At 36.3% G+C, this 24,525-nt stretch overlaps 1 protein-coding gene across 1 annotated transcript in view; it reads left to right on the top strand.

The window, feature by feature from the left end:
• ANO2 (anoctamin 2) overlaps positions 1–24,525 on the top strand; it is a 167,135-nt gene that overhangs the window by 36,554 nt on the left and 106,056 nt on the right. The window contains exons 6-11 of the mRNA XM_034063329.1: positions 890–1,041; positions 2,278–2,332; positions 3,202–3,250; positions 6,266–6,321; positions 6,572–6,613; positions 11,849–11,913. Coding sequence (XP_033919220.1) covers positions 890–1,041; positions 2,278–2,332; positions 3,202–3,250; positions 6,266–6,321; positions 6,572–6,613; positions 11,849–11,913 — 419 coding nt within the window. The remainder of the gene's footprint in view (positions 1–889; positions 1,042–2,277; positions 2,333–3,201; positions 3,251–6,265; positions 6,322–6,571; positions 6,614–11,848; positions 11,914–24,525) is intronic.

The raw sequence follows: 24,525 nt of genomic DNA, 5'->3' as shown, positions 1-24,525 counted from the left end.
CACCATTTTTGTTCAGAAAGACAAAACATTGTTTTCAAGATGCATTAGCTATTTTGTATGTTGCTATTTTTATTTATTCAAACACCCAATGAAACCATAAACAAAGAATTTCCAGTAGAAAATATTCATCTACCTCTAAACATGAGGAATTGGTTGCAAAAAACCTTTTTTTTTTTTTTTTACTAAATATTGTCTTAAATCATCTTTCAGGACAAATACTGTGAAGAGGTATTCTTTGAGCAATTTTATCAATATGATTAATTCTGTGTATGAAAATACAGTTATTTTTGAGGAGTGAGAATGGGCCATACTCAAATATGAGTATGAGAAACAACCAGGACCAACTGGAAGCACTGGTCCATTCCCAGAGCTGTGATGTCTTAATGAAACTTCATGGGATGAGTCCCATGACTGGAGTGATGAGATGAAGGACTATAGGTTCTTCAGGAGGGGATGCAAGGTGGAGGTGATGTACTGTGTATGTAAGGGAGAAGTCTGACTGTAGAGCCCTTGCAGTTAGGGATGATATGATTGAGACACTCTGGGTGAGGGGATTAGGGGGCTAGAAAACAAAGCAGTTGTTGTGCGTGTCTACTAATGATTGTGCAGGCAGGATGATTATTTTAGTATGTAGAAGATAAAATGAAATATGTCTACTGTCATTGAAACAAGATCTCAATTTTCCTGCAAATTAGTCCTAGGATGAATTTTTCTATAGGCAATTAGGAGAAAATTTTTGATCAATTAACCCGTTAGAGTTTACCAGTTAGGGTAAACACCTGTCCAGTATTGACTGATCCCTCTATTCCCAGTTACAAAGTCAAAATAATTACTCTGCCTTTCTGTCACATTTTTGGACATGTTAATGTACAATATTTTATTTATTCAGATGTATGAAATCACAGAAGAAGGTGGAATACTCAAAAAGTTTAATGAAATATGGTGCAAATTGACTGAACCTCTGCAACCCCAGGTCCCACAAGAAGGAAATACCAACATGAAAAACCTGTTTTACCCATTTTCCAGAGAGAAATTATATTTGTGAGTATTTTAAATTGTGATGAGCAATGAAGAGAGCTGTAACATATCATTTTAGTGTTGTCATTTTTTTTCTACCAGTATTTCAATCAAAATACAGAAATTTATTGAGTATTTCTGGAAATCCTGAGGAAATATCCAAGTTGTCAGATTATTCCTCAATAATATTTCCAGGTGATAAAAGCATATGTCTGCATAAAATTAAATTTATTGAATGCCAAATAGATCTAAAGTAAATGTACATGCATCAGCACGTAATTCATTTTCAGTGGATTAGCAGAAATCTAAGTTGCAAAGACTTTCTGCCAGTGTTTTAATTCCTTCTGCTGAATAACAGAAGTGCAACAAATAAAATATTCATATTTTTAACTGAAACTGTAAAAATCTTACCATCAAAATCCTGATTGTTTGGTTTAGAAGATTACTGCTTTGAACTGAAAAAAGAAAGAGCTAGTAGAAATCTGATAGTAATTTTCCTCTTTGTAGATTTATTATAGTAATTGAAACTTGGCTAATAATATGAAGGTAAGAAATTCTTGACAAGTGGCCTTTCACTCAGAGTAATACTTCTGGGCCCAGTTTGACATGAAACACTCCTTTTCTCCTCATGGGTGTCTCCTTGTATTTATGTCTGATAAATAAAATTTTGTAATAAATATAATGAACCATCATATTATTTATTGTCCTCTCTGACAATTTTAATTAATACTGAATACAAGTCAAATTGATTAAGGGGAATAAACTGAAGCTAATTCCACATATGATGATTTTAAAATGTAAGGAAATGCATAATTCTAATGGAGTGGTTGTTTGAAAGCAAGTAATATGCTGACTGGTTAGTCACCTGGAAAAAAATAATGACATCTGTGTTAGGCTAATTGAAACCTTAGAATGTTAGAGTGTAGGGGGTGTGTTATAAGGAAAAGATTAAAAGGTCATATTGTGTAAACAATATACAAGCTCTCCTTACACAAAAAGCATTTTACGTTCATTTGTTCATATTTTTGCATTTCTATGCCCACCATCATTGCAATCCAGGGAGAACTCTGAATGGCTAGGCCTTAAATAGCACAGTCTATTATGCTGTACTATTTCATCTATATTTCTTTTAAACATCTGTTTTTGTTACTTGCTCTGGTTTCTAAATGAATTCTAAATCACAATCTTATATGTCATCTTTAGGTTTTACTACCACATCTGAAAAAGTAATTTTATTATTTTTCTCCCACAATGTGTTAGGTATAACATTAAAGACAAAGACACTTTTTTCGACAATGCTACCCGCAGCCGAATAGTAAGTAAATAAAAGTAACATATCATTTACTTTTGGTGCCGAATGGGATTTACTTTAATAGTATTAGTAAATACTTTGTTCATTTCATCAGTTTATGCATTTCTCTGTACCTGCAAAACACTAGGCAGTCAGAAGTACATAAAAATACCCTTCTGAAGCTGCCCAGTGGTCTAGGAGTAGGAGATGCTCTGTAGAGAACACTGCTACTTGACTCTTTTCCATTGTTCAGAGGTGTCATTAAACCCTGCTTCCTAATCTTTAATTGGATTTTATTCCATAAAGGGACCTCCTCTGGAATCTGTACTAACTTCCTAACTCCAGCAGCCTTTGGTGAGAAACTGTGTGTCATGTTCCTAAGATCCAGCAGGCTGGAGAGGCAAGATTTCTTTCTGCATAAGCAATGTCAGCAAGAAGAACATGCTATCTATCTTCATCCATACACACTTGAGTTTCATAGATACAGCATACTCATGGATCACTTTATGAGTGTCTTGTTGTTATACTTCCAGCTGTGAAAACTAGATGTTTTCTTTTACAAAGTCAGATATTGTTGTAATTTTTTTTCAGTGTAAAATTCTCATTTTGCCTGAATTCCTTATGTTTCACATAGTATTTTAAGGATGTGACAAAGCAGGATTTATCCTACAAAGGTTAGAGGAGTAATCCACTATTAAACCTTTCCATAGTGCTGTCAAGTGTTATCTAGGAGCTTCAAGTCATGCATTTATATGAGTGAAATGTATGATTTAAACATATATGCAAATGAGCTCCACAGAAGCTTCTTATTTTAAAGTTTAATTTTATTGCTACTGCCATGATGAAAATGATAAAAGATGATTTGTGTGTTATATCACTGTTCTTTTGCACAGGTACGTGAAATTTTGAAGCGCACATCCTCAAAGTCAAGAAACAGCATGGGTAAGAAGGAGGGAGGATAATTAAACATGTTGTTTTGAAAGGAATTGTTCAGGAATCTCACAGAATATTTATTTTTCTAGTAGAGCACAGAAGTATGCTGGAACATTTTCACAAAAAGCATAGAGTTTGAAACAAATGCTTTTTCTGAAGACTAAATTCAAACTTTCTCTGCCATGGTTGGGATAGGAAATGGTAATGGGAGCTTGCTTTTCATTTCTACAGGTGCAGGATCTGGCATGTAGCTTGCACTTCATGAATTGTTATAAAATTTGATTTGATTATTATATGATCTGCTTTTGAAAATTCAGATGTCAGCTACAATATGTGGTATTATTTCTTCCAGAAGAAGATTTTTCTTGCCATTTCAATATAATAACATATATTTTCAGGTTATTTTTATCATTGCTGCCTTAAAAAAGTTATCCATGAACTGCATAGTGAAATATATGACTTGACTATGACTGTTTTGAAGATTTTGAGTGATACTTTTGGGGTAACCCTGAAATATGTGGAGCTTTTGTTTTCTTGAGGTTCAGAACACATGCAGCTGTCCTTATTCTCTCTTCTCTACCTTTTTCTTTCATCCACTGTGATGGATGACATGTATCTCCCTGGTGGCAAAGAAATGATAATGCTCCTTCTCTGGTATGTTTTCTGGAAGTCCTTTTGTGAGCTTTGACCTCTTATGCAGAGCTCACAATGTCCTAGGGTAATGTACTTGAAAAGAGTAACATTCAGTAAAAAACTGAAAAGATGGTTGAGAAAATGTCAGGCATTCTTAATTTCTAAACCATTTTTCAGCTGGTGTTTTTCTATGTTGTGTTTTTCCATGTTTTGATCTTCTCAAAGACTCTGGTGGGCAATAGAGGGGAATGCTACTTTATTTCCAGAGAACCCTTTCTGTGATTAGAGAGACCATGCTTTCTTTGGGAGCTGTGGAGCCTGTGCAAGTAGATGTCTCTGAGTGAAGGATTTTAGAGACAAGGTATTGTAAGGGTTATAAAACAAGAAGCCTAAAGTGCAACAGGGACACTAAGCCTGTTGATGTAAAAGATAGCCACCAGAGATGACACTCCTAAGAGAATGTGTTGAACCCGTTGAAACTCTTAATACTTTGTAAGTTGTTAGGCTGAGAGAAAGCTTGGAAGAGGCAATCTCTCCTACAAGGACACAGTAGGAAGAGGAAGAGGAAGAGAAAGAGCACTTTATCAATGGGGTTGTCTTTGCCTCTTCAAACATTTTTCTATATTAGTACATTGTTCTGTTTTATAGTGAAATAAAAGCCATCATTAGAACACTAATAGTGATTTTTCATGCTTTTTGACACTCTAAGGTGAAAATACAGACTGATCCACTTCAAGCTCTGGTCAGCTCAAGATTCCATTTGACATGAAGCAAATATTTCAACCTTCTTGTCCTTGCTATCTTTCTGTCGCATAGTCAAAACACGGTTATGCATCATGTTTGGCATAAATTCACTAATTATTTTGGTCTTCTGTGATTCTCCCCCAAAGGTCCTTTTCTTCATATGTTGTTTAGGTTTTCTATCTCACTGGTCTTAAGACTTAAAACTACTCATCACAAGTGGTTCAAAAGATGCCTTTAAGCTTTTTTTGTTTGTTTATTTGGATTTTTTTAAGATCCCATTGATTATTTTGCAGAGGAAGTGGGACAGTGATATTGGAAATACTTATAGCAGTCTTTGATTTCCATAAAAGTATGATTCATAGTGTAGTAGGAGGAAAATAACAACACTTCAAACATTTCCTCATTGATTTTTACACCTGTGTAAGGCTGAATCTGATTCAACTTCTATGACATTATACAAGGAAGGCATATTTTCTTCTAGCAACTCTCTGAATCACTGTAAACTTTCCAAACACAGAATTCTTTCAGTAGAAGACTTGACATGATACAAACATGAAGATTTCCTAATTCTATTAATGCATGTATTGGTAAGTTCTTTCTCTTTGTACCAAGGATGAAATTTGTTGGCAATGCCTATCTAGCACCTCTGACCAAAGTTTTTTTTTCCAAAACATTTCAGAATTATGGTTGTGTAATTTGACTGTGGATTTTTTCATCCCCAAAGACAAGCTAGCTAGCTACTTTTTACTGGGAATTGAAAGCAATAGTTTTTACTGGGCATTGAAAGTCTGGAATAAACTACAAATCTTAGCTTTAATTGTCATTTTATGGAACAACTGTTTTCACCTGCAGAGGCTGAAGACAGAATGACTGTAAGATTCATAGATAGTGAGAGCCAGTAGTGATCTTGTGTATGTCTGTAGGTGCTCTAGTAGTTACCTTGGGGATTCAGGTGTTTAAGCCCTGGAAGTAAGCGGTCAATGAACAGTGCCATGTCTCTATAACTTCCTGTACTTTTCACCAGACTTCCTGTTTGCAATCTTTAGGACTCAGCAGTCTGTCCTTGTGCATCCAGGATTTCAGCATAACTGTTGACTTGGTGAGCACAAACTGATTTAGCTCCTACAAACAGGAGTTGTTTGAAACCTAGGATGGCCTTATGTGTTGATATGAGGAAGGGTAGAAAACCCAGTACTTGATTCAGTGAAAAAGAGACCTGATCTTATAATAGTCAATAGAAAATAAAAGTTTCTTCAATCACAAATTTCCTTGCAAAAGTCTGGTTTTTGTTCATTTTTTGGGTTGTGTCTTTGGGGATCCATGGTTCTGATCATTGTCAATCTTCAAGAAGGGCTTCCCAGGTGCTTTCCTCCTCAGTCACATGCCTCTTTGCTAGCAAGATGATAAAATGGTCAAAACAGTCTTTGTAAAATGCTAATTCAGTCAAGAAAAAGCACTATATGGAAATGACCCTTTGAAAACAATTTTTTTCCATAGTCAGGTTTGTATATGCTCATCTTGACATGATTTTGACTGTTTCAATAATCAAGCTCAATTCCCTTTGTAATGTCATTAAATGAAATCTGTAATATTTTTTTCTGTTTACCTGTGCCTGGCTGTTGACCATGTTAATTTATTTTCTTTCAGGTATTGGCACATTAATAGCAAACAATGTTTATGATGCGGCATACCCACTTCATGATGTACGTATATACTATTAAAAATATAGTTCTCTGATAGTATTACTCAATATTATGGAGAGATCAATGTTTATTGTCTGTGACAATAACAATATATTCCAAATGTGTGATTTTAATATGAAATCTCTTTCATTTAAGTACTTATTTCAAGTTGTGACCTGAAAGTAAAATGAAAATATAGGAACAGCTGAGCAATCTTTTATTGAATTTGATCTGTCTTTACATCATTTATTAAAACATTTTCTTTCTACAGGGTGAATATGAAGGCCAAAATGATTGCATGAATGAAAGAAAGGTAAAAGATAGTGAAACATTAATTTCATATTAGATTTAATGTGACAAACATGAATTAATCTCCTAAATGTTATTAAAGTATTAACTAGTGTTCAATCAAGTAGCTGTTTTTACAGATGCATATTTTTGCAATGTTTATTTTCCTGTATTTCTGTGTGTAAAAGATATGTTGTAAGACTTTTTATGAAGTCTTCCTATGAAGTATTTCAGTGAATTTAATTTGATATTTACATCTTGAAATGCTTCAGGTTTCCCTCCACATGCATAGACAAGACTTTTCAGTATGTCAGGAAGCAAAAGTTGTTAAATAACTTAGATGGTTATTTTCTTTCCATAACCACATGGTACTATAGAACAATGGTTAGTAGATTAAACTGTGGTTGTATTTTTTATTTGATTGTGCATTCAATTAAATTACATGCAATGTCTGTAAAATCTGCTTTCAATTATTTTGCATGTAAAAAGTTTCTAGCTATCAAAAGACTTTTGGAAATATATCACCCACCAACACTCTCCACAAGAGAAATGAATGCATAATCAAAGACTATATGAAGTCAGACTGGTTTCATTACATATGCTTATTATTAGAAATGAGCAAAAAACATTTAATTACTGTAGTCCATTAAGATCCATTCCATATTGTTCTCTAATGTTTGCTCTTTTTCTTCTTTCCCCTTGATATATGAATGGTAGGAAATGAAAAGGGAAAAGTGTGGGAACAGAAAGGGGTGTGGGGAAGAAAACAACAAAGAGAATGTTTGGATGCCTAAAATATTTACTATAACAGGAATTAGCTTGCATATATTCTTAGTGACCTGTAAGTTATTCCATACATGTCTTTAACTCAGCAGTATTATATGCTGGTATGTGCCATTTGATGCTTAAAGGAGAGGTAAGAAAATGTCATTAATTTGGCAAAACACAATGCAGCTCTCAAGAGTGTAATTGCCACAAATGATGGTTATGTGAGCATGTGAAATGAAGACCAAGTTCGTAGGTCATACAAATGAATTTGATTTCTCCAGTACTGGGTTAGTAAAAACATGAAAGCATATCTTCTTTGTAGTTTTGGTAAATAGCATTAACATTCTGCCACTAGATGTCTTTGTGTGCTGCATACAATTTAATTTGGTATATGAAACTTTTAAGTAAAATAGACAAAGCTGAAAAAAAAACCCTATAAGGAAACTTGTATATTTATGTCTGTTACTTTGAATGGTTTGTTAATGAAGAAATTGTCTGCACTTGCAGAATTTTCTCTGAGTAAGTGATAATAGTGGCACAGTAATGGACTCTGAAAATCACCTACATAGTTTGCTGACTTATAAGGTTAGGAAATTTGAAGAGAAGAAAGGTGAATGACTGTTAGTCAATGGAGGAAGATTGAGTGCTGTGGAATATGGTGGAAGAGGGCCTAAATGGGCTAGTGTCTGGAAAAATATTCACCCTACTAGTTGTGTGTTGTGCTGCCTTCTTTTTATTCTGCCTATTAGCTCAGTTATGAAGTGTTAAGTATTAAAAACATAAAAGCTTCTTTCCAGAAATACATCATTGATTATTCACATATGCCTCTGCTGCCTAGCCATTGAATATGCTGTAGTATTTCTATGCATAGCATCATCTGTTTTCTATCTGAATCTAATAGTCTCAGTGTTTAATTTCCTGAAAAGACCAGATCAAGTTTAAAGGAAAGGGGGGTATTTTTGAACTTTTTTTTCTTTACTTTGCCCATTTTTATTTTGTCCATTTTAACTTATCTGTATCTTCCATTTTGTCTATTGCATAAGACTGAAAAATTATGAACTGAGCTCATCTAGGGTGCTTATGCCAATAAGGAAGCACAAACAATTCAGATTTATGTACCAATTCGTAATATAAAAGGTTAATCCTTATTAACCCTCTTTAGGATTTCCTTGAAAAAATGCACAGTGAAACAACAGTTTTGTCATATCCTAAGAGAATTACAAATCTGCAGTCAACAAAATCCACTCTTCCTGACTGTTGATTGGAGTAAAGGAATAAAAGGAATTTCCTTCTTTTTAATGTAACTTCTGCTCTAGATTATTTATTATTATTATTATTATTTTTTTGAAGAAAGCTATTGCACAGCAGCATGGTAATAACTCACCATGAGTATAAACACTGCCTTGGTGTTCCTCAAGCTTCTATCCCACTGGCAACTTTCAACCCTGCATTGCTGGCAGTATGTTTGACATTGAGAAATACATGAGGGCTTTGTTACTTACCTGTGAAATACACTGTTGTCATATACTACAACAATATCCCTAGAATATTAGGAGCAGATTGGAAAGTGTTGCTATAAACTTACAGAAATTACTGCTTTTAAATGAAGCTGATAAAATACAGTATACTATATTATATAACTCTTTCTAAAATGCATTTCAATTTAAGAAATATCATGAAAGGAAGCACATTCCAGTTTCTAGATTAAGCTTAATCTTTTAAAATTGCAGTATTGAAACTGAGGCTTAGTGTGGGCAACACATGTGAATGCCATAAACTACCTTTGGTGGTATGGCTTTTAGAATCAGAATAACTCCATGTGAACCTGTAGTCTGACATAATCCCATAGCAACCTGTTCCTGAATTTACTGCAATTTTAGAAAGACCTTTGGTTTTGCTCTTAAAATTCTATTTTGTAGCTATGTTCAAAACAGCCTTTAAATGGTTTTAAGACTTTAAGAGCTTTAACTTCCTTGTTTTACATATTTCAATGAACACGTATCAGTATGATTATTTATGGAAATAAATAAAATTGTAGGTAATGTTGTGGTGTAATGGCAAGGGGTATTTTCAAATAGGTTACCACAAGTATATGAAAATATCAATATGGCAACTGTTGAAGCCAGAGAGTATCAAACATAGTCTCATAATTTCTTTCCACATGTGTATAACACTTTGCAAGACTGTGCTCTGTAACAGCAATATTCTGAAAGCTAAAGCTCTATAATCCGTTAGTCTCATTGTCAAATTCCCAGTTTCTTCAGCAGTGTAGGGTTTACTCCCTGATCTATGAACAGAAAATACTTTATGCTGCATCTTTAAGGAATATACAATGGCATAGCTTTGTTCACTTAAATGTTTGCAAGGCAGTTTCCAACAGTACTTTGTTGGGTGAATGTCTGCAGGATCCAGGTCTTAATTGCTCACTTGATATTTATTTAGCTCTTTCACATAGCATCTGCAGGAGAAGAGGCATTATAAACAGCAGAAAAATGTGATTGGAAAAGCTCAAAATATGTCAAGGTAACTCTGCAGTTACAGTACCTGAAATTTCTCCACACTTATTTTAACTGTGCTGTTAACATCATAAGGTAGTGTAGCATGCTGCTGGCTGTCAAAATGGACTGCCTGGCAGATACAGCTACTGGTAACTGCAAAACCTATATGTACATCCTCTCCAGCTCCTGCTGGCTGTGTATTCATGTGCATGTGTTTCTTGCTCTGTGTCTTCCTCCCTTTCAGCTTTAAAATTTATTGTCTAATCCCAAGTTTACAGAAGAAGTCTCCAAGGTATTAACTTGTCAATTACTTGCTTCACATTAATTAGAATTTCCATGAGACAGATGAGGGATGGTCAGTTAGTGCTCACAGCAATAGAGGAACTGAAGTATGAGATCATCTATTGGAGACAGCAGATATTCAACGCAGAAGCTTGCTCTTAAAACACAGCTTCATCACTACTCTTATCTTATTAGGAATGATCTGCCTTATTTTAAAGGAGCCAACCTCACCTCTCATATGCTGCTCTTTTTCTGGACCCCCTTACTTCTTTCTCGAAAAGAGGAACAAGAGGCTTGACACGTGTCTTTTGTGGTGATACAAATTTATAATCTATAAATAATGATGTGATTAATTTAGTTTCATTTATCATCATATTCTCGTTATTTGTTTAATATTTTGGTGCACTCTGTACTTCAAGAAATAGTTTTCAATGAGCATGTTGTCTTAGACTGTCTACAGGCCTTTCATAACATAAAACTGAAAGGAATATGAGCAACTCAGGTGGTTCCACACAAAATCTTACCCTTTTACATGGGACTGCCCTGATTTTTATTTTCCTCTGAAGGTAAAATGTGGTGATGAGTCATCTACAAAAAAGATCATGATGACATCTCCTCTGAGCTTCCTTTGGTCTTCACATAATTCTGGAAAGCTTCATTTTTTTCACGTCCTTTCTAATGGATTAGTAATAAATTCATACAGAGTTATAAGATGTACTCTTTTATCACATTGTTAATTACATTGTAATTTCTATACAGCTGCTGGCTTTTATTTCAGAACAGTGTGATGCCTTTCACACTGTAATTATCAGTTTCCTTCACAGCCTTTTGTAAAACAGTATCACAGGTTTCCTTTTTTTTTATTTGAAAGTTGATGAACAAAGTTGTGTCACTTAGATCACAGCAACGAAAGAGGGAATGAAGAAGACTATCCAGGGTCCCTTGCCTATTGCAGTTCAGTGTATTGTGGTTAATGTGCTATAGGTCTTAAAATGTCTCCTTTTATTCCTGACTGTTCCCACTGGGTTCCTCCCATTATAAGAAGTTTATATAGTATCTGTGTCTTTCTTTGAGCTTTCTGTAAGTTGTGGGTGAATTTGCATTTTCAACAGTAAACATGTGAACTTGTCTGTCCATGTACAGCATGGGGAGAGAAGGGGCTTTTGTATTGGCTCTACTGGCTATAGCAGCCTCAGAAGCTGGGCAGGAGAGCAGACTAATTTTGACATAATTACCTCTTGGTATGTTTTTACATACTGTTTTACCAGTTTTTAACACTTACCTCAATTCTCTTCACCTTGGCCCTGGAAACACTGGTCAGTACTTACCTAAGGTGTGATTTCAGACATTAAGTAAATAATATGATAGAAGAATTTAACTCTGCAAGGAGGATAATTTCTAGCATCTTCCCAATGATTTCCATACAGCATCTTTTGTGTTTTCTTTTGAGCATTCTATTTAACATCACTATCTAATAAATGTGGTGGGGAGGGGGTAGGCATATGGAGAAAGATGTGTGTTCACCATACTTGCATTGCTGACTTGATTGGAGTCTTCCATAACTGTCTGAAAAAAGTACTTGGAAGTATTTATTGAGACATGGGAAACTTCTTTTTTCGGTGTGTGTTTTTTAACTTTTAAAAGATGTTTGTAAAAAAAGATGGGATCACTTTTTTAAAGTTAATTTTCTGTTTTGTTTGTTTGTTTTTTAGTTACTGTATCGAGAATGGGCAAGATATGGAGTATTTTACAAGTTTCAGCCTATTGACCTCATAAGGTAATACAGACTTGCACAAAACATTAAGGGACCTGGTTCTCAGCTGATGCAGCCTAATTAAGTTCCTTCCAGTTACTTCAGCAAATGAAATCTTGGTTTAATCAGAGCATTACAAATAATGTTCTCACGGCTTTTCTGTAGCTCTGATGATAATTTACTGTAACAAAAATGCACTAAGCAATAATGTACCTTTGGTTTTGTATGGTGTTTATTCCTGGAAGAATGTCATAGCTTAGATTTATTTATTTATTTATTTATTAAGTATTAATTCCTTAAAAAGAAAGAGGAATTTCCATTTACATTGATGATTTTTTTTTTTTGAGAGTATGGTCACAATATCTGGTGAATAATTAGAATCTGGTGCTCACATCATGAATCAATGTGAATGTATTTGATACTGGTTTTTTTTACTCCTGGTTTTGCAAGTTTTATTCATCTGTATTCGTTCCCTGTGTTTTTTTGATATATCTTGAATTTTGATGTTGCAAACACAGAAACTGGGCTTAAAATAGGACAAAACCATGATGCTTTTTAAGGGATTTCTATAATATCTCTACAAGAAAGTCAAACCAAAACAAAACAATCTTTGTTGTATACTATAAATACTGAGTAAAGTAAATGTTTGTGAAAACTGCTGACATGAAATATTCTTATATAACATATCTGTCTAGTAATAAACAAATTATCATATTAACAAATAAACAATACAAAAATATTTCTGGATAATCTGTATATATAAGAAAGATGACGTGTTAGCTCTTATCTTAGTAATAGTCAAGCTTCAACTAGCTTTTATTATATGATCTACCCCTAAGTAACTACCTGGTATAAGTAATATGGATATTCAATAATCTTTGAAAAACGTATCTATTGTATTTTGAATTAAAGTTTAAATACTGTAGATAGTTTTTCAAAGATTTAACCACTAATTTGTAACATGAGCGGAATTGCTTTTTATTGGGAAAGAGATGTTTCAGATTGTCAAATGGTCATGAGACCATCAAATCTTCTTGAGGTTCTGAAAGGCTTTGAAATTTCCTCTTTTTTTCTTTCATATTTGTGCAGAATTTATGAACATTTTGAATAACAGTTATTCCAAGCCAGGCTACTGTACAGGACTAGGTAAACTCATAAGAAGAATGCAGCACTTGGTATGTTCTTAGTAAATATTACAAATATTAAGTTAAACTGACTGGCTAGAGGAATTCTCAAGTTCTACCAGACCTGACAGCTCAGCTGAATTAAAAATATAGGTACATCTGCTTACACTCCATCTTAATTTGTATTTTGCTGTCTCCATTATAATGTTGCACTATACTGATATGATTTCATAGAAATTCTGTGGTTTAAACTTCTGTGAGAAAAAAGAAGGACCAGACATGTGCAACTGATTCTCTGTTCTCAGAGATTATTTTTCTTGCTTTTATCTTCCGTGCTTTGCTTGACTGTAAGTTTGACTGTTACCACTAAAATAAATGTGGTTTTTATTTTCTGGGTAATGTTAGAGCTTTAGAGTACATATACCTGAAGAATTACCACCTTTTTCTTTCTACAGCTGGGAGAGGTTTTTGCACTTCTGTACCGTGGGGGGTATTTGAACTCAGTCTTAATGTGGATGCATATTCCCTTGGAAAACATCAACAACACTTTATGGAATTTGATAATTTACTGTGATCCTTTTTAGATTGATCAGATTATACTCAACATTTTTCTCAGTATGTAGACTGTGTAACTTAACAAGTCTATATTCAGACTTTAATGGACAGAAGCAGCATTTATTTTGCCTTATACTCATAGCCTGTTTTGAATAATGTTTTCAAATATGTTAATTCTGTTGAGGTATGTTGCTTAAATGACATTCACAACCCCAAACTAATTAGACTTTGTAGTCTAATTTTCAATACAACTTGAAGCAGTGTAAATCTTTTAAACTATTCCTGTTCATCTTTATTCAGTAAGAATGCAAATTGAAAGTAATTTTTCAACTGAAGTTCCTATGCTGGAAGGTTAGGTGTGGCATTGTAGAATTGTTATAAATCATGCCTGGTGCTTCAATACCTTGCTTCTGGCAATACTGTTGCTCCAAGTTTCCAAGTGATTGTACACCAAAGCTAGGAACCACATTATTTCTTAGGTTCACTCTTGGCACAGACCTAGGATTTTGTGATGTCTTTTCTATTATCTGATATCCTGAGAGATTGCTTACTGCATAGCCAATCTTAGACTATTTTCAACTTTTTAGTAACATAAAACCAAATAAAGGACCATCATAATATTCACTGGCAGTTCCATTCACCCGTGTGTCTTAATCTGTAAAAGTGTTCTGCTATGGCTTTATGCACCTCTTTGGGCTATAGAGAAAAGCTAATTTTTTTTTTTTTTTTAATTGGGAAATGCAGTTGTGAATGGGGAGGTTTCCACCAAATGAGAACATGGTGGTTGTTACGTTATCTTTATAGATTCATGGAATCATAGAATGGTTTGGACTGGACTGGATCATCTAGTTCCAATCCCCCTGCAATGAGCAGGAATGCCTCACCCTAGACCATGTTTGATGATGATCATCTCTGTGGCCCTTGAGTAAGTCTAGAGGAGGGCCACAAACATGACCATAGGGCTGGAGGACCTCTGCTGTGAAGACAGACTGAGAGAGTTTGGCTTGTTCAGCCTGGAGAAAAGAAGGTTCCAGGAAGACCTTGTAACAGTCTTCCAATACCTAAAGAGAGGCTACAACAAATCTGGAGTGGAACTTTTAACAAAGGCATGTAGTGACAAAACAAGTGGGAATAGGTTTAAACTGAAAAAAAAGGTAGATATAGATTAGATATTATGAAAAAAATTCTTCACTGAGAGGCTTGTGAGACACTGGCACAGGGTGCCCAGAGAAGCTGTGGTTGCCCCATCCCTGTCAGTGTTCAAGGCCAGGTTGGATGGGGCTTTGAGCAACCTGGTCTAGTGGAACGTGTCCCTGCCAGTGGCAGGGGTTTGGAACTAGATGCTCTTTAATGTCCCTTCCAACTCTAATAATTCCATGATTCTATAATTCTATGTATTTCTATTCTACAGCAAAGCAATTTCCATTAAAACTTTAAAGGAATATATAATGCAGATCACGCAGATTGTACAGTGTAAATTGAAGGTTGGTTTAGAAGGATACTCTCGAGGAGTTTCATGAACCTTTGTAAAGAAACCACGTTTATATTATTTTTAAATGAATATTAAAGTATGTTAATCAGAGTTTTAACAATATGATTTTAGAGTTAACTGATTTTCTTTAGACCTACCCTCTGCCCAAAGCAGGGCTGGCTTGAGAACTAGATCAAATTGCTCATGAGGTTTGAAACGTCTAAGATTGGAGATCATCCAGCTTCTCTGGGCACACTTTCCAGCACTGCATCACTCTGAGGGGGAAGAAATTTTTCCCTCTGTCCAGACCAAATTTTCCTTGGTACAACATACAGTCATTGTCTCTTTGTCTTAGCAGTGTACCTCTAATGAATTATAGCAAGTCAAGAAAATACAAAGCAATTATAAGTACAACAAAATTTATATAAAAAACCCCTATTTCTTGCTGAATGCAACCTTTACCACTTAGGAGCTCTAAATTAATTATGAAGTGAGCATGCTAAGATTATTGATGTCACAAAGAGGTGATTATCCTTCTGAGACAAAACCTTACTTACCTCGTGGAAAACTGGCAAATTATTATCTTCTTAGTAGATATATTGAAACACTTGCAGATGGGAACCCACCTATGAAAGTAAATTCCGGATAAGGTACCATCATTATAGAGGGGAGGTCCCCTTTTGTTATTACTATGAGATTACCTCCCCCTAGGGAAGTCAAGCAAAGCTAGCAAATTTTTAATTGTGGTAGAGATTATTTTAATTGCTGCTTCTAAAACACTGGTGCTTCTAAAAGCTTCCAGCTCATCAGCTCCTTCTAACCCTTCTAATTTTTCATGTTTTCATTTCTATTTCCTATTGCTAGGATTTCACCTAACTTCTTAATGGCTAAAAGGCTACATTATCTACAGCTATTTTCAAATCTCCAAATGCATGTGTATGCTTATCTTGCTGTTAAGCCTAAAACTGGGAAGACATGGTCATTGTAAAGATTAAGACTCTGTATATAATAACTCTTTTTGCAGGAGTAAGTTGAAAAGTGTGTTAACCAAAATATTATTTATAGTATATAAGATGTAAATCAAAACTTGGGAGTTTCTGTTTCTCAAACTGTCTGCCTAATATACTTCTTCCTTCCTTTTTTTAGCTATGTTTTTTGGGGGGATGGAAAATTGTCTCAACTCCACAAGTAATGAATTCTGGGCCTTCATTGCAGCATGCCTGTGTTGAACCAGTCACCAGTTTCCCCCTGTTCCTGCACTTGAATGCTCTTTCTGAAAACACAGCTACCCATAGCTTTCTTGGCAGTTTTTAAGGCAATAATAGACCTCCAATGTTCTCAAGTGTGACTGTCTCGGCTCTAGACACAGTTGCCTTCACTTTCAGTGTCTTAGAGCTTGTGTAGTGCAGTGCTCTGGTCTATCAGGCCCCAGAAATGTTATTTCTGTTTTGCCGTTTTACCTTTTTCCTTTCTTTCATCTTCACCACAAAAAACCAAAACTGAGTATATCTGCTTACCCTACTTAGGATAAGGCAGTTTTAAAGTGGCAGTAAAATCAGAAAAGAGAGGTTCTGTTGAAAGGGCATTTTTATTGTCTTCAGAGATAAGTTTTTCTTCCTCAGCAAAAGTGCGGTTGAGATCAATTTCTGGTACAGCATTCCTCTAACTGTAGCCATCTATCTTACTTAATACATTAGCAAATCATTGCCCCTTTCACCACAGTGCTTTGTAGCCACATCTTCACCTCTTGAGAGAAAACATTTTTCTTCACATACTGTCTAGAACTTTAAGAACTGTCTAAAGTCTGTGGTGCCCTTCCTAATTCCAGATGTACACTCAAATGTTGTTAATTTTTTATACTAACTTTGGAGTTATTGATCATCAAAGTGCACATTCTCCTGTATGTTTTAATCACTCTACTTCCCTGACACTCTTCTGTTATTATTAAAAACTAACATAATCACGTCTGATCTCATTTTTTAATGTAATGTAACCACTTTGGCAGAAAACAGCCTTGTAATATGTGGTTGTCTCACAGGGATTGAATAACCTACTTGAATGCTTGGCTCAGAGCTGAGTCCAATCATTCCAGAGTAATAGATTGAAAGAACTTGGTCTAGTGGAAGATGTCCCTGCCCATGGCAGGGTGGTTGGAACTAGGTGAGCTTAAGATCCTTTCCAACCCAAACTACTCTGTGATTCTCTGATACAGCACCCCAGTCCGTGGTGGGCTGGCTGACCCGGCAGGTCAGTCTTACACTTCCCTGATTCATGAGATCCTGGAGAGGGTCCCCTTGTACCAGGTGGGTAATGACAGTAAAGAGAACAGTTCTTGGTAAATAACAATTACTCAGTTCCCATACAGAAATATGAGAACACTGTGCAATTCTTCCCTGTCTTTAGCAGGTCTGTCTTCAACATTCACAAAGATTCTGAGGCTATATGCAAGGAATTCTTTATAAGGAAAAAGAGAAAACAACTTTAAGCCTGGGAAAGTGCAGTAATTGAACAAATGTAACATTAAGTAGAAAAATGCTCATGAACTTTACCAGTAACTTTGGCAGTAGTCCCTCTAGCTCCTTTCCAAACCTCTGATGAGAACGTGACTGAAGCAATAATCTGAGCATATCTTCTCACTAGAACCCTTTTACACTTTGGGTACAAGATCTTTTTATAGTTCCAAGGAACTCTATAGCAAAGATTCATTCCCAACATGAAGCACATTCAACTAACAGTTCATCAACATTAAAGAACTAGCAACAGTGAGAAGTGCTATGCCAGCATCCACTCAGCCTTGGTATTGTCTTTTGTGCCAGTTTTTACAATAGAGAGCTTCCTGGACAGAGCCAGAAGCAGGTGGGATGAACTCCTAGTTGTTGAGAAAGGAACATATTCTCCGTCATTATAATTCTTTCCCCTTTCCAGTGCCTTTGTGATCACATTATCCCTCACAACCCCAGTTTATTTATGAAAGGACTTTTTATCATGTCATACATCCATTAAATTGGCTGCATATTAAATGCTTGATGCTAGGACTGCACTTTTCATTTGCAGTTTTAGGGAGCTTCCCTTCTACCCCTGGGACTTCACGTCACAGGATTTACATGAGTGCTTCAGCCTGTGTTTATTTCAAAGCAGAGGGGTTTTTGTTCATGGTGCATAAATCACTGAAGAATTTGTATTGAATTGTTCTGCTGGATGCAGGCCTATGACTGCAGTGAGATGATTTACTTACAGCTCTGCATTTTGTAGAATTTGCCAGTCTTGGAGGAAGTGGTTTTCTCTCTCTGTTTTGGCAAGAGCTTGGTCTTATTTATTGGTGCTTGTATGAGAGATGGTATTTTAAAACAGTAGGCTTGTATTGCAGTGGTGAGGAAAACCAGATCCCTGCTTTCTGATAAACATAATTCCCTCGCTTCAGTTCACTGTCTAAGGACTAAGATTCCTTACTCCGTTAGTGGGATTTTCAAAGGCTACATTCAGCAATGGATGGGCACACCTACATCACTATGCAAAGCCAAGGTACTAAGACTGAAGTTACTGTGCAGCTTCCTGGTGCCTCCCCCTTGGACTGAGGTTTTGCAGGCAGCTAGAGCTCATTTTTATCTGTGTGCACAACTGTCTCAGGCCAAATTTCACAGTATGTATGTATGATGACTAAACTTCACAGCCAGAAACTTATATTTCTTAACGGACTAGAGAGATAGGATCCAATCCAACAGATATCTTTGGAGGTGACATCAGGGTATTTTGATAGGAAATTAAGCTTTATTTAAAGTGGAGAAATGGAAGCCAGACATGGGAATCCACAGCTGGAAACAAAAGAAAAAGTCCTGCACAATTTTATATATATGCATACAAATATTTGTAGGCATTTAAAGGTATGTATGCCTGGGCTGCAGGGAGTAGGAAACAGTTGCTGCATTTGGGTGGTTACAGGTCTGCTTCTCTTTCCTTTAAAATTGCTCATGACATCTTAATCACTGTAGAACGTTCTGGGTATGTCATGGTAGGGTGAGAGGAGGTCCTTTTCTGACTCCTTGAGCACTGACAAGGGATTGAGACCACCCCTTGTCAGCACTATACTAGCCAATACTAGTGCATGGGGTTGTTCTTCCCCAGGTGCATGATTGCCCTTCTCTTTGTTGAACTTTATGATGCTCCTGTCAGTTCATTCCTTTAGCCTCTTGAGGTGCCTCTGAATGGCAGCATGACCCTCTGGCATATCAGCCACTTCTCCCACTTTTGTGTCATCTGCAAACTTGCTGAGGGTACGCTGTGCCGCATCATCCAGATCATTAATAGAGATGTTAAAAGAGGACATTATTAGACCAGTACTGACACCTGGGGTACACTGGTAGTCACCAGCCTCCAACAAGACTGCTACTGATCACCATGGTCTGGGCTGGCTGTCATCCAGTTTTCAATGCATCTCACTGTCTGCTCATTCCACCCATACATCAACAGCAACTCTATGAAGATCTCATGGAAAACAGTGCCAAACGCCTTATTGAAGTCCACGTAGACAATACTCACTGCTCTCCTATCATTTACCAAGTCAGTCACTTCATCATAGATGTTTATCAAGTTGGTCAAGCATGATTTTCCTTCAGTGAAGCCATGCTGACTACTCCTGATGATTTTCTCAGATTTAATGTGCCTGGAAATGATTTCCAGAATTAGCTACTCCATCACCTTCCCTGGGACTGAGATGAGGCATGTAGGCCTGTAGTTTCTTAGGTCCTCCTTCTTGCCTTTCTTGAAGATGGGAGATGACACTTGTTTTTCTCCAGTCTTTGGGTATGTCTCCCAGTGGTCATCATTAAGCAAAGATTATCATGAGTGGCCTTGAAATGACGTCTGCCAGCTCTCTCAGAGCTCATGTGTGCATCCCATCAGGCCTTATGGACTTACATATATCCAGTGTGCTTAAGTATTCCCCAACCTGATCCCCTTCCACCAAGGCTACATCTTCCTTTCTCCACCCTTTCCTTCTGATCTCTGGGTCCTGGGAGTCCAGAAGGCCTGAAATGTAATGAACTAGAAACTCATGCGTGCCTTAAACTTGCAGGATGTATTTGAATGTGTTTTGTTTGCCACTTGTCACAGTCTCAGAAGTCTTGAGTATTATCAGTTTAAATTTTAATTATGCATGTTCTGTAGCTCTCTTAGTGTCTCAAAATGACAAAAGGCAAGTCTTGCTATCTCAGGGAAAGCAGTAATACTGTGACTGAAAAAGAATTTATTACACTTGGCTTTTAGTGGAAATTATACATCTCTTTATTAGCCACTAGATGGAGTCTATCTGACAGTAGTAATACAGTGCAAATACAAGTACTTACTGAAGCAAATTCGTAATTCAGTGTCTGTAATAAAGCTAAATTATATTAACCTGAAAAACAAGAGAGAGATTATTATAAATCAAAGTTATTTCTGAGAAGTCAGTATTTGAGCTTCAAACTCTGTTACCCTACGTGAAGAAAATTGTGCAAATTATCTTGTGAAAAATTAAAGAGGAGGAAAGTGATAAAGTAACAATGACTTCACCTTTGTTCAAGGTAAAAACTTGGGGAAACACCCCATTTGCAAGTAAAGAAAAGCCAGAAAAACTAGTGTTAAAAACATAGGAAGAAAAAGACTAGGTAATTTCCCTGACAGTCTAAAATAAAGGCAGATTCACTATATCATACTAAATAGCTTAATCCTTATTTGTAGGAGCTTTTAGAGTAATTATGAGAGAAAATGTTATAACTGAATGAACTAGTTTCTTACATAGGGCGTCCTTTGGTGTGCTGAGGTTCTTATAGAGTGAAACTGTACTCCTTTCCTTATAGGCAACCTGTATTAACTTACATTAGTATTGACTCAGCCACAGGTAGCCAGGCTGCCTGATGTGGATTTTTAATTTGCCAGGTTTGGAGGGTTACTGGCATTTTGATTGCTTAAGCGTGCGAGAGAAAGTAAAGTAAAAAAGAATGAAAAGAAACACTGAGTGTATTACCTACTCTCAGAGATACATAGAACATTTGCAGGCAAAGAACATCATCGACTGAATAATGTAATCAGGCACTTAATACTTTCAAGTGCTGAGGACTGCTTAAGGTTAAGGATTGCTGTTGCTGTACCTAAAGTGCTATGTATGAATGCATTATTATTTTTATATTCTGGCATGTCATATTCTCATTGTGTCTAGCTCTCTGATAAGAGATCTCTTTAACTGTGGGGATCTGGACACTTTACAAAGGCCATACACTAATCAAATAATGCTCTGTAGAGGCACTGAAGGTTTGTATTCTCCCATATCAGAGAGGAGAATGCAGTTACAGTGCTTCTGATTAACCAGCATCATGTTGCTTGCTTAGGGTAGGCAGTCAGCCTTAACTTCTCTCTTATTATGCTTCTAGTGTTCTTTGTATTACAGTCAGTAAAGAAAGCCTTTTTAATTTAACAATCCACCACCGTAAACTATGCCCTTTCAGTTATATTCTGACAATTTCCTGGAGTGGAAGCAATAAGATTTGTTAGTCTGAAGCTCCGTGAGTTGCTAATCCTGGTTATCTTTACATGGTTTGATCTTTTGTTATTTTAAATAGCAGTTAATACACAAATCCTGTGATTCTATTCTAGATATTTTTCTCAGGTCTTTTTAATACATTAGAAATTGAAAAAATTAAATATTCCCTTTCTCCGTACACATCACCTTCGCCATAAAGAGTACCTTGTTATTGTGTTGATTGTACTTATTTCTGGAGCCAAGAGACTAGGGGAAAGCATAGTTCTACATCTAAAAAACTTTCTGTTCTCTGAGATATTGCCGTATTTTGACTGCATATTTTTTGTCATATAGCGGTTCACAAGTAATTTTTCACAGTGCTTTGGAAGAAAATATATCTGTGGTTGATAAAATCTGTAATTTAGGAAGGTTTGGCTCCAGATTTCATGTACCATTGGAGGACACAGCAAATATTTGTTAACTAATGCTGTCAAAGACAAACTTCAACTAAGAGGGATTAAATGGCCCCTGTGGCAGTTTGCTTTGTTCTGCTTTCAGACAAAAAGGGTCAGATTTGTAGTTTCTCTATTGGCCTTTGGTGAACTCTCCTAGTCAAAAGCACTGTGGATGACTCAGTGCATTACTTGCTAGAGAAAATACACAGAGTATGAAGTCTTTCATAGATATCAAAAACCAGGCTGTGGCTCTAAACTTTTTTTCAGGTCTTACTGATCTGATACCAGCTGTTCCAGAGTGAGTGAGGGATGTGGTCAGAAACATGAATTTTTAGAACTAGCTCTCAGCAGTTGGGTTTGGTTTTGAGTCCTTGTACAGACTTATCCACTATTTCTACAATCCCTTATAACTCACTTATAACCCTCACAAACCCACAAACATTCTCTACTGCACAGCCTTGATCTTTATCTCCAGTTTAGGGAAAACCATGTACTCTTACCTTGGACAGAGGCTTCTTTCTTTGTTTTCTGTATGCAGAAAGAGTTGACCTTTGTAATGGACTTTTTCTTTCCTGCCTCAGACTCAGCTGCATTGTAATTTAGCTGAGGTTCTGTGGTTGGTTTTTTTCCTCCTCTTAAAGTTTTAATGAAAAAAGATTTTCAGTCTCTTGGCAAGTTGTTCCAAGGGGTGTTGTCTTCTGCCAGGAGCCTTTCTTGGCTTCCATATTGCTCTGTTTGGTGCACTTTCTTTATATCTGGATTTAGCACTGATACATTTCTGCTTGGGACTGTCTGGACAGAATATGTGCGTATATGCTGTCAAGCACAAACATGGTAGAAATCTCCAGGATCTCTGGATGCACAGCAGCCTCAGTGCTGCTGCTGAGCAGTAATTTCACACAGGTGTCCCAGATGGTTGTAATAAATGCTTGAATCCTGCCCTGAGAAAATTTTCAAATGGAGAAAAAATGACAAATCCAGGAAAGCTTGTACATAGGCAACTCTACCTGGAGTGAAACTGTGGGGTATACAGAGATGTTATGTCCTATTCCTGGTTCAGTTACAGTGACTGGGCTTTTTTTTACACTTCAGCAGTCTTTCTGAAATAAATCTACAGTTTTGAGATGGAAACTTCAATTTGATGGTAACTGTTATCTCAGAAACAATGAAAAATATCCCATGTTCTGAACTTAACACATGTTAGAAATTAGTTCTATGTTTGTAAGTGTATTCATTGTTCTGCCTTTGGTTTAATGGTGACAAAGCCTCCTGAAGGAATTAGATGTATTCCTTTGCAACAGGTTGCTGTTTTCTCCACTGGTGTGTCACAGCTGTTAATAGGCTTACACTGTGAACTGGCTTGCTGTGGGTCAGAAGGCAAATGCATCTGGGCTGGAAGCTGGGGAGGGAAAGAAAGTGTTCAAACTGGCTCTGGTAACAGAGATGTTCTGACATGACACTATCCTTTCAGAGGACTGCTTGTCCTTTCTTCTGGCAGTAGAAACACCATAATTTTGCCCAAAATCTGTGTGAATATGGTTATTTTGAAGGCAGAAGTAATATATGTGACTCGTTTGACCATTTGCACAGGGAAAGGCCTACCTGATAAGTAGCTGTAAATCAGTTTGGTTTTGCATAGAAACTATTCCACCACTACAAGTGTGATGGAATGAATTGTGGCAAACATGAAAAATCAAATGGCCTAGAATGGGGTATGGAAATTCAAAAACTGAAAAGTTTTTGACAGATTTCCCAGTTAGGTGACTCAATATTCACAGTGTCTTTTCCTTGTTTTTTTAACTTTGTTCCTGAACAACTCCAGAGTTCTTTCCAGTCTGTGTCATGCACCACATGCTTTATCCACATTCCAGGTATCCCACATTTGTTTTCAAAGAGTCAAAAACTAAGGAGTTTTTAGTTCTCTCTTTTTTCCCCCTTCCACAAATCTTAGTCTATTTATAAATTGCACAACTTGGCATGGAAACACTGTGACCAACGTGCAAGCATGGCATTTAATTATCAGTTATTCCTTTTGATGTTGGTTTGGCAACCAGACAGACAGAAGTGCATTGCAGATGTCTGGTTCAAGTGTTGTATGAGTGAAGCAGAGGGAACTGAGTAAACATTTTCACTGTGTCCTTCTCAATACTTCTTATTCTAACTGCTACAAGAGGGAATACACTTCCTGTAGGTGGCTGTTGTACTTTTTTACTACTGTTTCTGATCACTTGCTTGAAGTACAACTTTTATTCAGCTTCTGAAGGAGTTATGGATGATTTGGCTGAATCCTTAAATACATGATTCTTATCCTAGAGAACTTAGTGCTTGATAGGTGGCCATTTTATCAGTGTTCAAAAAGCCTTCCAAAGTGAAAGGCACAAAATTTTGCCTTGTACTGTAATAACATACAGAACAAGATGCTTTGCAGCTGCTTCTGATAGGAGCAGTATATGTTCACGATCAAAACCATTTACTGCTTGTTTTGGATGAAAACTGCTGTTCTCATTGCGTATGTATTTACAGAGGGACATTTCTCTA

The sequence above is a fragment of the Melopsittacus undulatus genome, chromosome 5 (genome assembly GCF_012275295.1).
Source record: "Melopsittacus undulatus isolate bMelUnd1 chromosome 5, bMelUnd1.mat.Z, whole genome shotgun sequence".
Taxonomy (NCBI): Eukaryota; Metazoa; Chordata; class Aves; order Psittaciformes; family Psittaculidae; genus Melopsittacus; species Melopsittacus undulatus.
This window is presented reverse-complemented; position numbering and strand designations above follow the sequence as displayed.